Source organism: Sinocyclocheilus anshuiensis, unplaced genomic scaffold (assembly GCF_001515605.1).
Source record: "Sinocyclocheilus anshuiensis isolate Anshui unplaced genomic scaffold, SAMN03320099.WGS_v1.1 scaffold655, whole genome shotgun sequence".
Classification (NCBI taxonomy): domain Eukaryota; kingdom Metazoa; phylum Chordata; class Actinopteri; order Cypriniformes; family Cyprinidae; genus Sinocyclocheilus; species Sinocyclocheilus anshuiensis.
In genome coordinates, this window is record NW_015548221.1 from 351,130 (window position 1) to 367,041 (window position 15,912).

Sequence of the window (15,912 nt, forward strand, 5' to 3'; positions counted from 1 at the left end):
ACTTATCTGCAAAACAATATTATAAGAATTATAATCAACATGCACTAATTAACCTTGTAAGACATTGTGTTAACGTGTTGTATATTTTTCCAAGATGTTGGTTGTATACTTTTATTTCTTTGGTTAGTTTAATGAACTGAGCGATCTTGTTAATTTTGTATTAAAAAGAATGTGCTGTGCATTAAAAATATCCTCGCCTGGGTTTATTCACACTTGCACATCAATTGGCCGACTGCCTCAAATCCACTGTTGCCATGGCGATTCCCAGTCTCAGCTGTACTGTTTCCATAGAGACATGAGTCTCGGAATCAAAACTGTCCTGATTCCATGACGAAGACACTCGGAGAGCGGTTTAATGTAATTCGTCGGATTTTTATTGTCGCTACTGCCACACGCACGCAGAAACCAGACATCACTGAGCGAACACATTTCAGGTAGTTAATCAAATTCCTTGAGTCAGTTCACACAAATATAATTACTGACCTCAGTGTTTCTCAACATACATCGAAACTTTCATGCAGAAACATCTGACCTCAACATGCTTAATTTATCTGTAGTTCGACTTGCTATTCACTAAATACAGTATGTCCATATCATTTATTAACAAGTGTTGCATTAAAAAGCATTAGAAAAATGGAAAAAGCATCATACGGGAAAAGACTGACTATTTTAGTATTTCATAATACAGACGGCCTATCGTGCCTTTATTAAAATACATACTGTACAAGATCATTGTGTGTATGGGAAATGCAACGTTAACGTTCGCAGGTGAATTAGAGATTAAGTGTCTGTGAATTTTGTGCATTAGTATTGTTTTAGTCAGACCAGTCATTGTCCTCAAGCTCAGATTCATCTTCAGAGTCACTGTATTCCACAGCGATGCGGCGAGACAAGATAGTTGCGACGTCATTGCCCACCGGCTTGCGTTTCGCCTGCTGTTCCTGCTGCTCTTGAACTTTTTTCAGCTGGATGCCTGCAGTACAAACAAACATAAACACGTTTAACAACTCATTAATTTTCAATGAGAGATGAACAATAGTGGGGGTATGTGATGCAATGTGGGCGTCTCCGGCAATTCAACAAAGTTTGTTGTTTAACTTAATGCAAATGAGTCAGTGGAGCTCACATGATCTGTCTCCTGGAGGATACTGTAGTTGAGTGTAGGAGGAGAACAATGTTACAGGGAGCGATTTCACTGTTCTATATGATTTGTTTCTGCCCACATGCTGGGATATAATAAGAAAAGGATGCGTGGAAAACAGAAATTGTCAGAATTTGATTCATGCATTGATTGTTCATCTTTTTCACGATATGATGCATTATGCACTGCTGCAATTTATAGAAAACACTTCAAAAGTTGTTAAAAGTTCAGAGTCAGTTTCATTTTTTTTTTAAAGAAATTCTGTCAGCAAAGAATATATATATAGACAAAATTGCTCTGTTTGCTGTGGAGTCAAGACAACTGTAAGTATGATTAAAAGATGAATATGAGACAAAACTACAGAATGTCACATTTTATTATTAGCCGTTTCAACACGTAAATGTTTTACCCACTAAGAATATCAGCACTTTTAGAGTTCATCCCACTATCTGATGTGAGCATAAGTATTGGAACAGTTGCCTCACAGATCTTTCTGAGTGATAAGCTGTGTCCTGCTGCATTAATTCTTCAGATATTAAAAGCAGGGAATGTGTCGTATCAGTTATATCCATTGCTTCCGCATTCTGAGTCTTGCAATCGATGATGACACACACAAACCAGGATAAAGACAAGGGAGCTGACTCTGAGAGAAAAGCAAGCAATTTGGCTGCTAAAAGAAAAGAGGAAGTCAATTAGAGCTACAGCAAAAACAAAGGGCATGGAGAAATCAAGAGTTTGGAGACCACCGGAGACATCAGCAGCCAACAATGACCTGATCAGTTGATGACAGACAAATCATAAAAGCTGTGAAAATGAACCCTAAAATATGTGTCTGTAAAATCACCAACAACCTCCAGAAAGCTGGGGTGATGCTCTGACAATCTACTGTCCACAGGAGACTTTGACACAGAATTACAGAGGCTACACAGCAAAATGCAAACCTCTAACCAGCACCAAAAATGGAAAGGCAAGATTAGAGTTTGCAAAAGCCAGTAGAGTTTTGGAACAGAGTTTTATGGACAGATGAGACAATGATTAACCTTTATTTAAGTGATGGGAAAGCAAAAGTGTGGAGAAAAAGTGAACTGCAAATGATCCCAAGCATACAACCTCATCTGTAAAGCATGGTGGAGGTAACCAGCCTCATCAGAAAGCCCTTCATATTGTATCAGGACAATGACCCAAAACACCCTGCCAGTTCAGTCAAGGAGTTTGTCAGGGCAAAGAAATGTAGTCTTAGATTTCCCAAATCAATCTCCAGATTTAAATCCGATTGAACATGAATTTCACCAGCTGAAGAGGAGACTTAAGGCAGAAACTCCCCAAAACAAGCAACAGTTGGAGTTGGCAGCCTGCAAAGGCTGGGAAAAGCATTTCAAAGGATAAGACCAAGAGTCTGGTGATGATCATCTACCCATGATCAAGAACAAGATGTTTATGTTTAATAAGTGAAATGCTTATGTTCATAACCTAAACACATTACATACCCATTCTTATAGCTGCGAGCAGGTCGCTACGGGCATCGTTCGTGGGCTGGGCCTCATTAGGCACAGAGGGCCGTTTGGGAGTGATGGATTGGGCTGCACTGGGGGGAGGGGGTGGGGCTACTGGTGGAGGAGGGGCAGCCATTGGTCCAGAGGTAGGTGGAACGGATGGGGCATAGCCAGCGACTGCTCCCATTGGTCCTAGATGGCCTGGAGGCAGGACCAGTCCCATGGGCGGCATAGCAAAAGCAGTTTGTGCTGATGGGATAACAGCTGGTGGTGGAGGCAGTGGCCCAGAATTCATGTAATCAACACTGTCAAGAGAGGAAGGAAATGAAATCATGCTTTTTCATGTCATTCAGCATAAACTGGTGCTATATAAATTCAAAAGTAAAAGGTAAACCTGCAGAGCAAAATCATGACTGCATGTCACAAACATGTTGACCATTAGATGGCAGAATTTGCATGTGTACTATTTGCATGTGTAATATAGAGCAGGGGGTTTCAGACTTTCTGATACCAAGGCAGGGTTATTCCACACTAGTCAACATTTGAAGTGGATCAAAACCTTTCATCAAAGTTGTCTTAAAACCTAAAAGCGTTCTTGTCTTAGGACAACTTTGATGAACTTTTTGATCCACTTCAAATGTTGACTACTGTATAAATTAAATGTATAGCAGAGTAATGAGGGAGCGACTGCATGTCACAAACATGTTGACCATTAGATGGCAGAATTTGCATGTGTACTATTTGCATGTGTAATATAGAGCAGGGGGTTTCAGACTTTCTGATACCAAGGCAGGGTTATTCCACACTAGTCAACATTTGAAGTGGATCAAAACCTTTCATCAAAGTTGTCTTAAAACCTAAAAGCGTTCTTGTCTTAGGACAACTTTGATGAACTTTTTGATCCACTTCAAATGTTGACTTACTATAGTTAACTAAAACTAAAACTGAAATAAAAACCATTTCATTAACACGTTTTGTTAACGTCAACTGAAATAAAATAAATGTAAAAACTTTTTAAGCTAGTTGCCAAGGCAACATTTCTCATTTAGTTTAACTTCATGTACAAAAATAACAAAAAATTAAATAAAAATTAATAACAACTATATAGGCATATATATATAAAAAACAAAAGCTACTCAAAATGGTCAAAAACACAACAAAACGAATACAACTTTAAAACTCAAATGAAAAAAAAATATATATTAATAAAAAAAACAATTGCATCTTTTATCATATAATTTCTAAAATTGTTTTCATTTTTTATAATATTGTTTTATTATAGAGAACATATTAACAAAAGAAAATAATTGGCTTTTATATTGAAATATTTATATTGAATATTTTATTTGATAAAATATTACTGAAAATATTACTTTACATTTGACAACATATCTTTATTAGATTATATATTATTATATTTATATAATTTATATAATTATATTAATTTATATTTACATATTTAAAATTTTTATTTTTCTAAACTACATGCAATATTTTATAAAATATTGTATTATAATATTTAAAATAATTCTGATTAATTTTGAAAAATTATATCTCATCATTTCTGAAAAGTCATTAGAAATTAATATAGTGTAACAGTAATATTACCAAATTTGATAAATAAATAAATATCTTCATATGTTCACACATTAATTTTCACAACCCTAAAAATACACCTTATAAAAAATGTTCTCTCAAATTTTCCATGGACCCCCTACCACCCCTGTGGTTTAAACCCCCCTGGTATAGAGAAACATTTTTATGACATATCTCATGACAAGTCAACCAAGTGTGATCCAACAATCATGTTTGTAAATCTCTAAAAAAATCTGATAGACATTACAGAACTTACTTGAGCATGTTTTCGAAACAACCAAGTTGGTTTACAACTAATCGATTAATCTAAATAAAAATAACAAACCTGTAGTCGACAGGTGGGAGGGTCACAGAGCCATTAACGGTGTTTGATGCTGGTGGAGGGGGCGGAGCCTGGTGCGGACGACCCAATGTGCCAGAACGGTAAGCCATAGACCCTCCCCGGTAATCCTGCTCCATGCTCATGTGGCTATGAGCTGACAGGGCCGCCATACTGGGCGGAGGCCCTGAGTAAGTGTGCGCATGGCCAGCATGATTGGCCATGGAGAGATAACCATGATCTGCATGATCACCGTGAGACCTGCATGAATTATGAAGTTGATTAGATGAAACTAATCAGATGAATTATATGTGTGTATTTAAGTGCATGTAGGCTGTGTTACCTGTGCTCTGGGGACATGGGGCCCTCCGTGGAGCCTCCTCTGTGCACAGTGTGGGAATGTCGATGGTCAGGTCTCAGTTCCTTATCGAAGGCCATCATGCTCCATTCCTGCCTGCGGTTTCTCGCTTTACGCACCTTCTTCACCTCTCTCTGCAGTGTGCCATCCACACATCGCCTCTGCTCCTGTCACAAAGTATCAAGTGACAGAGAGATGTTTAACTATCACATATCACCTCATGAATGACTGTTATACTATGTATAACTAGGTTCAGCAAAATGCTGCATAATGGGACACAATCACAGCTAGTCAGAACATATTTGATATTTAATATACATTTATGTGGAGTGCGAGGTTTGACAAAAGATACACCATACAGTACACAGTTTGATTTCACCATACAGTACCAGTAAGTTTGGGGTTGGTAAGATTTGTTTTATATTTTTTTAAAGAAAGTCTCTTATGCTCATCAAGGCTGCATATGTTTGATAAAAAAAAAATACTGTAAAAACAGTAATGTTGTGAAATACTATTACAATTTGAATTAGCTGTTTCCTATTTAAATACATTTAAAAATTTATTTTATTCCTGTGAAGGCAAAGCTGCATTTTCAGCAGCCATTAGTGTGACATGATCCTACAGAAATCATTCTAATATGCTTATTTGGTGCTCAAGAAATATTTCTTATTAATGTTAATGCTGAAAACAGTTGTGCTGCTTAATGCTTTCTTTGATTCTTCGATGAATAGAAGTTCAAAAGAACACCATTTGTTTTATATATTTTTTGTAACATAATAAATGTCTTTAGTGTCACTTTTAATCATTTAAATGCATCCTTGCTAAATAAAAGTATTCATTTCTTTAAAGGGGTCATCGGATGCAAAATTCACTTTTACATGCTGTTTGAACTGAAATGTGTCTAATGATAAAAATCCAGCCAGTGTTTTTTTTTTTTTAAATCCCAATAAATCATAACATAAGCAGTGTCTCAGATCAAGCTGTTCTCAGATTCTTGGCAGAGTGACAATCCCACGATTGTTGATTGACATTGACGTTTTATCACAGACCCGCCCTGAGTGAGCTATCAACAGTCCGCCATTGTTTCGATGCCAAATGTCACCTAAGCGTTTGAGGTGTACAGTTATTGGATGTAATAATGAACACAGCAGTCATCATTTACTCCCGACATCAGAGCCACTAAAGACGCAGTGGCTTATTTTTGATTTTAAAGGGAATGTGACCGCCAATCTACCTAAATGCGTTTATGTTCGTGCGAATCATTCGTGATCCAGCTTCACCTCCAGAAGAAGTGAGTATAAGGTTTTTTTATGAATCTTTTGCAAATTGCCTTTCCTAATAATGTGCTAGTTAGCAAGTTCCACAACGAATGCGGCTAAAGTTAACAGTCTCTCAGAAAACTGCTCGTCACCCCACGGAAGAGAGGGACGGGGTCAGCAGAGCTCATTAGCATCAGCATAGAAACGGCTCGCTGTAAACAGAGCTGATTTTGACGGTAAAAAGGCTGTTGTTTTACACTACCATTTAGAAATTTTAACCAAAGTATGTTATAGACTTTTCATTAAGACCCTAAAGAATCATGTCAACTTGTGTAAAATGGGCATCCGATGACCCCTTTAAAAAAAAAATACTGACCCCAAACTTTTGAGCGTTAGTGTAGGTGGGGAAAAAGAGAGAAAGAAAGAAAAGGTTTTCAACCTTTTGTCGTCTCTTCTCTTTCCTCTTGTCTTCTGTGTCCTGTAGCATCTTCTCCTTCCACAGGTCAAAAAAGTAGGAGGGGTCAGTGTAGAACTTCAGCCCTTCTTTATCATCATCTCTAGGACAACAAAAATAAACAAATAAATAAATAATAATAATAATATTCGTGATTGATTTTTGTTATTCAAAGCTATTGTAAATAATTGTTCTCAATTAATCTCTCAATAAAACAAAGAGCGTGGTAAATTTGGTTCCAGATGCATTTATGTAACCGTTCCTATTCAGAGAGCTGGTTGCTGGATTGCTTTTATGGACCTCTTCAGATGAGAAAAGGATTTTAAAAGCATCTTGGTGCATCTTTTCTGACCGCCTGATTTTCCAAAAGTGCTATTAATTGGCCATTAATCATTTATGCAAAATCGCCAACAACTTTGTAAACCGCATTCAGCCGAACAGACAGAAAAAAGCTGAGTCAGAGCGCAGCCGCTGTCCCTTGAAATATTTGCTCCACACATTCTGCATTAGATCTGTTTAAGTATTCATGAGTGGCCCATATTCTCTACCTTGAGAACTAGCGCTCACATGAACTACATCTGCCAGCTTTAAGTATTCATCACTGCTCTATATTCCTTAAAGAGACTTCAGAAGAAAATACTTCCGTACATTCATCTATGTTCATGTAAATGGGTCAAATTTTTATACGTACTTCTAATACCTATTAATATTTTGGGAAAGCATTAATACGTAATTTATTTCTGGTATGGTATTTTCTGACCAGTCTAATCTGTCAAGGCAGTAAAAGAATAATGTGTGAGTTTTAGCTTTGGTTTTAGGGATTAAATGAAATGCTGTATTACTCATTACTTCGTTTGGAATAAACACAGCTGGCTATATATGATTACACAGATGAGAAAGACCAATAACAATTTAATATGCAAATATTGAATGCAAAACTTTTAGATAATTACAATTCATAAAGATTGAATGAATAATAAACTGTATTATAATGTTGTCGTTATTATTATTATTATTATTATTATTTATAGTCATTTTAAATACAAAATAAAAAATAAAAAAACATTAACAAAGTCAAATGAAATGAAATGAAAAATGAAAATGAAATGAATAAAAAAAATGCTATCAATGTAAGTTAATTACATAAATTATAAGTTCTAAATTACAAGTTTATAAAATCATAAATGTGAATTATAGGCCAATTTAAACTGACAGCCAAAAGATCACAGTACTTCACTTCTCAGACAGTTCTTGACATGACAAATGGTGAATAAACATGTTTAGTTTGGTGAAAACTATCGTTGACCAATGGCAGATTAGGGGTAACAAAACCTGACAAAACCCGATGAATGTGTCTGTTGTTGCCGTTTGTCTGCATGTGTCGGCAAGGTGTAAATTGGCCTATAAAAATAATAAACTACAAATGAAACAAATTCAATATAGTTAAAAACTTGTTTATACATTTTTTTAAATACTGACTGAACACCAAAGGCTGATGTTATCTACAAAAAAACATTTGAGCAGAGTTTGAATGTAAATGAATGTATGTTCAATTATTTAGTAATATGTGACCCTGGACTACAAAACCAGTCTTAAGTCGCTGGGATATATTTGTAGCAATAGTCAAAAAAACATTGTATGGGTCAAAATTATTGATTTTTCTTTTATGCCAAAAATCATTAGGATATTAAGTAAAGATCATGTTCCATGAAGATATTTTGTAAATTTCCTACTGTAAATATATCAAAACCTAATTTTTGATTAGTAATATGCATTGCTAAGAACTTCATTTGGACAACTTTAAAGGCGATTTGCTCAGTATTTGGATTATTTTGCACCCTCAGATTCCAGATTTTCAAATAGTTGTATCTCAGCCAAATATTGTCCTACCCTAACAAACCATACATCAATGGAAAGCGTTATTTATTCAGCTTTCAGATGATGTATAAATCTCAATTTCTTCAAATTGACCCTTATGACTGGTTTTGTGGTCCAGGGTCACATATTTATTAGAACAACTTAATAAACATATTTCCACAATATAAGTGATTTTCACATTCGGTCCCCAAAATCTGACCCAAACGTGTGTACACATACCTGTAAGGTGAGAGAATAGTAAGAGGAGGTGGTTTATCACTCAAATTGTACATATCCATCACCGGGTTCGGAACGCTGTTCTTGGACACCACCTGCTGGTCCTGTATGGTAGAGCTTTTAAAAGCCTTCCTCATGTTTATGTCCTGAAGAGAGACTGCACAGGGTGAAGGAGAAAGAGAGAGATTGATTACACCTGCCCTCCAGAGTGTGTAAAGTCAACTCCAGTATTGATCTTTTAATTGAAAAAAGAGATTCGAGTGCACGCTTTGGTGTGGGTAATAGAGGAACGTAAAAAAGATGTGGGGTGCATGAAATTTGTGCATTATTTATTTTTGGTAGATTTTGGGTTTGGAGGGATACAGTGGTATTGATCTCGCACTGGAGCTATGTAACCTCAGAGATGTGTTTTTGAGATGAATTGAGATGCCGATGGTCACTGTGTATTGAGGAATAACCCTGAGCCCTTGTTTCCCAGAAACAGACTCACCCTCCTCAACCGTTGAGTCCAGCTGCGTGACCTTGACGGCAAGTCGGTCAATCCGATCCTGCAGAGAGTTCGCCCGCAAATAGAACATGTTTGCCTCATTGAAGAGCTCTCCGAATATGTCTTCAGCATGTTTACCTTTCAAATAAGAGGAGAATACGGTGAAGTGAGGAAAAGAGATGAAGACGTAAAAGAGGGAATATATATTATATAATATGAATATATTTAATATATATTTCAGCTCATCTTTATTGACACTATTATCACCTTGGCAAACAAGTACACAAACTTTAAATAAAACCTTATTAGGAGCAAAATTGTGTGTTGTGGTGGACACGATATGACAGCAGTGGCACAGCTGTAATCTGTGTAAACATGTACTTGAATTATTTCCACACAAATATTTACATTTATTTAACTCTCTTTAATTTATTTTGGTTTTAAAATGTAACAGTTCACATGTTTATAATGTTTTTGCTTATTTAAAAAAAAAAAAAACAAAGTCTAGGTGTCAAACAAAAAAACAGTATATGAAAGCAGAAATTAATGACTCATGGTAAAAATACTTTTTTAATATGACCCTAATTTTAACAAATTTTAGTATGACCCGATAACTAATTATAGCGAATTATAATATAATTACAATATTATATATATATATATATATATATATATATACACACACTCACACACAAACATATATATATATATAAAATACTAATTATAATTAATTATAATAATTTACTAATAATAATTTGAACGTAACTATTATTTAATATAATAAAGTTACATAAAGTGCCTGTTATTGATTAAATTATATAAATTATAAATGTCATTTTATTCATATTTATGTGAATTATTTATTATTAGTATTATTTATTATATTACTATATTATATTATTACATATATGTAAATTATTAAATTATTCATTAACACTACACATTACATTATTCAAATATAGTTTTTTCTATGTTTAAAATCTGAGGCTTCACATACATAAAATACAGAAAAGACAGGACATTGAGGACAGGAAATATAAATAAGCTACTTTTACATTCTGGGCCTGTTTGAGAAAAAAAAATAGATGGAAAAAAGGATAATGTCCTTTTCCGTTAAGTTTACGGCCATTTCCTTCAACCCTAAAACACAACATAACGCAATATCTAATTCAAAATACAGGGTAAAACACCTGTGAAAAAATCAAGACACAAAACTCCTTTATATTAATATGATACTTTAGGCCATATTTTTTACAGATTTTCTCAGAGTGTGGTGGAGAGACGTTTAAAAAGAAAAACACAAAGAATACTCTTAATTTTTACCACCTCAACTGGGGCTATTAATAACTGTGTGTTAAACAAAAGCACACAGGAAAATATTTATAGGAAGGAAGAGTGTCTGTTCCTTACAAATTCCTGGCCTATGACCCAGTGCGCACACACACACACACACACACACACACACACACATATATATACACCACACATCACGCACTTACACTCGTTTCCAGTACTACACCCACCAACACATGAAAAGCATGTTTCCAGACATGCACACGCTATTTTTGTCACACGCACACATCGTCTACAGCTCTGCCTTCAAGTCCAATGGGCTGTCATTTATATTTAATCCACACAGCTGCTACTGAAGGCCCTCTCCTTCTACAGGCATCCACTAAACACCACTAACAGAGGCACAGTAAAGACACTTGAGGGGATTTCAGGGGTCAGCTGGGGAGTTATAGAACAGGTGGAAGGAAAAAAACAACAGAGGACGGATGGATGGATAAATCAGTAGCTGGATACACAGCGAGAGACTTGCCCATTCAGAGGACATGTTTTCAAGATAATGGTCTTATGTAATGCAGACGTAGGGTCCCATGAGTCAAGAGGAATTATTATTAAGGAGATTCTCTCTAGCATCGTGAGCTGAAGATACTACTACTACTGGACCACTAAATTATAGTGCACACAGAATGGGAAAACAAACCAAATGTCTAAAATGAATAAGAAATGGATGCTTTACAGTAATGTAATGAAGTATAGTAAAAGCAACAAGATTTTTACATTTTCTATAGATATTTTAGTTATTAAGATATGACTCTGCATAGACAGCAATGAAACTAAAACATTCCCAGGCCCAGAAAGGTAGTAAGGACATCGTTAAAATAGTCCATGTGACATCAGTGTTTCAATCGTAATTTTACGAAGCTACGAGAATACTTTTTGTATGCAAAGAAAACAAAAATAACGAATTTATTCAACAATTCTTCTCTTCTGGGTCACCATTCTTTGTGCACAAAAAGTAGCTATTCTCGGAGCTTCATAACATTACGGTTGAACCACTGATGTCACATGGACTATTTTAATGATGTACTTACTACCTTTCTGGGCCTTGAACGTGTCAGTTGCACTGCTGTCTATGCAGGGTCTGAAATTTGAGGATTTCATCAAAAATATCTTAATTTGTGTTCTGAAGATGAACGAAGGTCTTACAGGTTTGGAACGACGTGAGTAATTAATATCAGAATTTTCATTTTTGGGTGAACTATCCCTTTAATGCAGCTAAAAGAGTTGACCACTAAGTGATCTAGCACAATGTTTGGGACAAAAGAACTGAGAAATGTCCCCAAATGTTAGCTTAAAAAACAAACAAACAAAAAACTCCCTTTTGGGAGAAAAATTGTTCACAAAGACATTAAATAACATATTTATGCTCTTCTAAGGTATATTTAGGAGCAGTAGGATTTGTTTTTATTATTAATTTATTTTTATGTTTTTATTCAGCATGAATGCTAAAATTAATCAAAAGTGACAGTAAAGACTTTTACATTACAGACTAATAATCAAAGAATCTTGAAAAAAAGCAGAAAAACTATTTTCAACATTGATAATAACAATAATTGTTTCTTAAGCAGCAAATCAGCATATTAGAATGATTTCTGAAGGATCATGTGACACTGAAAACTGGAGTAATTATGCTTATGCTTAAAATTCAGAGTTGCTTCACAGAAATAAACTACATTTGAAAATATATTGAAATAGAAAACAGTCATTTCAAATTATAATAATATTTCACATTGTTATTACTATATTTTTGATCAAATAAATGCAGCCTAGGTGAGCGCTTCCTTCAAAAACTTTTAAAGATCTTACAGACACCAGAATGCTAGATGTATTATAAAATGTTTTGACAGAACGAGCCATGCTGGAAGCCATTGTAAAAATGCTTATAAAGGCACGCCCTTCATATTAGTACAGCAAGTTGCCTACTACTGCAAACAGCAAAAATTAAGTTTATGAACAAATTCTTTAGCAGAAGAATTGTTTATTCCTATACTATTATCACTAAAAAAAAGTCGCTGTAATGCACAAATTAATTTTGTAATGCACTAATTTAATTTTGGATTAGGATTAGTCCTTACTAATGCTAATTAGCTTCGATCAACAATAACAGAAGTTAAAACTAAGTCCCAAATTAGCCAGGTAAACACATGTGTGTTAAAGAAAGAAAGTGACTGTAACTTACTGAGACTGCTGAGTTGGCGTATGATGGCAGAGAGTGTGTTGTTCATCACACACTCCAGCTCGCTGCCGATGCCCTCCGGTAGCACCCCGCGGCACAGGTGCCTGGGCTCAATGGTTCTCTTCACCAGCGGCATGACTGCTGTCCCTTATACAGCCGCAGCGCACTCTACCTGCCCAGACAAAACACAAACACTGTATTTAAAAACACACACACACACACGTGCACAGACTACTGCTGAGGCATGAAGGCAAGGTCCATCTATCATGTTTACTCAGTTTTCAGCTGTATTTGGATGAAGCTCATATTATATAACAGACACCCACACATTGAGAGAGAGTGAACGTTCGAATGAAACTGGGACAGTTGGAGATCAAGAAAAGGGATCTGAGTTACTCGGATTTTGGTTAACCCTCTTACACTGGTCAAAACCCACACTGACCTCTGACTCTGAAATCACACACCTAACATTCAACACAAATGAAGCTCAATCCATTCCAACACAAACAGAAACGCAGACTGTAACTCCCTTCACAAGCAGCCTTGGCTGGAAGGATTACAAAGCATTAAGAAAAGAAGATACCGTCAAAGTAATCCTGTTCATCTTCCGAGCTGCCCAGCTGTAGATCAAAGGACAACAAGAGATGCAAACTGATCATTTGCTTAAGGAAACAGATGACATTCTCACTTCTAGTCATTAGTCTACTGAATTCAAGGTATATCACTTGGTTTGCCTGACGTGTGGCAAATTAGGAAACATATCAATATTATTCCTTTCTTCTTACATTTTATTTTTTATGAACAAAATCTATATTATAAAATGGATAGTTCCGGTCCTTGATTCTGATTGGCTGAGCCACGTTCGAAGCTGTTGTAAATTACTCTACAAACATACACCTTTGTTTACGTTTGTCTGTTGCTTGGCAACCACTTTGTTGCAACCACAACTGATTCTGAGGAACTACATTGTTTGGTGGAAGAATACTGTTTTTATTAATATCATTACACTTTATTTGCTCTGTTTTATTTTGTGAAACCGTACTACGTATATGGAATAACCGTTTTATAAAAGCAATAAGCCCCGTGAAGCCGTGGTTTACAGTGAATTTATAACAGCTAAGGTGGTTTTAGGCACACCGCTTCGCATCGTACCTAACAACGCCCCTTATCTGTTATAAATTCACTGTAAACCACGGCTTCTTTGGGGCTTATTGCTTTAATAAAACATTTTAATTGATTATGGAGTTATATAATCTCCTGTTTAAACGTTAATAATTATTTGCTTTCGCAGTTTTTTGAACATTATTTTCAATTTCATACTGAATACTTTAGTCAAAACATGATCATTTCAGAATTATATACACTGCAGTTCAAACGTTTGGGGTCTCTAAGAATTTATAAAAATTTATTTATTTGGGTCAGAAAGATTTATTTTTATTTTTTTTGCAAGAATGCATTCAATTTATAAAAAGTGACAATAATAACATCTAGAATGCTACAAGAGATTTCTATTTCAAATAAATTCTGTTCATTTGAACTTTCTATTCATCATACCATCCTGTTCCAGAATCCTGAAATAAAATGTAGGTTTTCACAAACATATTAAGCAAAAACTGTTTTCAACATTTTTTCTTGAGCAAACATCAGCATATTAGAATGATTTCTGCAGGATCATGTGACACTGAAGAATGGAGTAATGATGCTGAATGTATGAGCTTCTTTGTTTCCCCATATATTATTTATTAATTATTTATTCTTATTATTTATTAATATTTTTCCTCATATTGTCTGAGACATCTTTACATCATTAAAAATATGTAAAAATTATATTAAATCAATAACCGCTACAGAATTGCAAAAACAGAACCATAACAAAACTTAATGAATAAGTTAGCAAATTAATTTAAACTAGGTCTATCAAATGATGAATCGCGATTAATTGCATCCAAAATAAGTTTTTGTTTGCATAATATATGTGTGTTCTGTGTATATTTATTATGTATATATAAATACACACATACAGTATATATTTTGAAAATATGTACATGTATTTACATGTCTATTTATATTCATATAATTTATATTATAAATAAATATATTTAATATATAAACTTAACATATTTTTCTGAAATATATACATGCATGTGTGTGTATTTATATATAAATAATAAATATACACAGCACACATACATATATTATGCAAACAAAAACCTTTATTTTGGATGCGATTAATCGCGATTAATCATTTGACAGCACTAATTTAAACAGTCTTCTGTGTAGTTATTTATGTTAAATACAGTCTATACGGTGTGACTGTTGTAAAATATTGCTTGCCATGCAAAAGAGTCAAACCAATACGGTATAATATTACTGCATATTATAATTCCATATTATATTTTACTCATATGTTTTAAGACAGCTTGCTACTTTATGTCTATGTATGACACACAAAATAAATGTTGTGCATTTCCATGTGCAAAGTTTCTCATCCCTCATATAAGTAGCCTAACTAAGCCATGTCATCTGGTTCAACTAGACGCCATGACAGAATGCTCCCATCTGTGAAAGAATAGCCCCCACAGTGATTGGCCAGCTGAAAGGCCACCTGCTGCGTGATTGGCTAAGGGGGGTTGAAAGTCAAAGATTAGGGACAAGAACAAAGGGATGGTGGGACAGCATCTCAGAGGTCATCTTATCTGCTTCCTGCTTCCTGTTTTCCAGCTCCACACCCAGCTCTCCACTTCCTGCTACTCTCGGTGTCACATCTCTAACTTCCTGTCATCCCAAACAGCCAGAACACTGATGCAGTAGGGGTGTAAAGCAATTTCATTTGCACACAATCACAACATTTAAGTAACTGTTATGTAACTGTTATGTAACCGCTTATTTCCTCTCATATCCTGCTTGTACAATCTAAACATAACTATGAATGCAACTTGTGACTACTCCCTGAAACCAGGCTCAGAGAGAATCCGCTGACTTTTTAACCTTTTCTACAATGTTTTAGTAGGAATATCTGCAGAATTTCATCAAATGTGGTAAAATGTGTTAAATGGAGCTGAAAGGCAGCTAAAAGCATTATAAAATTTGCTAAAACATTAAATAAAAGCACATGCAACATTATGAAAGACATAATAACATAAAATGTAATCTTATGTTTATGAATATGTATGTTATATAATATA

The 15,912-nt window shown here is 34.9% G+C and overlaps 1 protein-coding gene across 2 annotated transcripts in view; it reads right to left on the bottom strand.

Annotated features, from left to right (window-relative positions):
- Positions 1-339: 339 nt before the first annotated feature.
- Positions 340-15,912, bottom strand: part of LOC107654222 (wiskott-Aldrich syndrome protein family member 3-like) — an 18,865-nt gene continuing 3,292 nt past the window's right edge. The window contains exons 2-9 of one of the 2 annotated variants that reach the window (XM_016441208.1): positions 12,731-12,899; positions 9,205-9,339; positions 8,718-8,871; positions 6,606-6,723; positions 4,893-5,074; positions 4,556-4,810; positions 2,629-2,939; positions 340-973 (exon numbers count right to left, since the gene is read on the bottom strand). In XM_016441208.1, coding sequence (XP_016296694.1) covers positions 816-973; positions 2,629-2,939; positions 4,556-4,810; positions 4,893-5,074; positions 6,606-6,723; positions 8,718-8,871; positions 9,205-9,339; positions 12,731-12,863 — 1,446 coding nt within the window. In that variant the 5' untranslated portion in view covers positions 12,864-12,899 and the 3' untranslated portion in view covers positions 340-815. The remainder of the gene's footprint in view (positions 974-2,628; positions 2,940-4,555; positions 4,811-4,892; positions 5,075-6,605; positions 6,724-8,717; positions 8,872-9,204; positions 9,340-12,730; positions 12,900-15,912) is intronic. The other variant, XM_016441207.1, reaches the window with a different exon arrangement.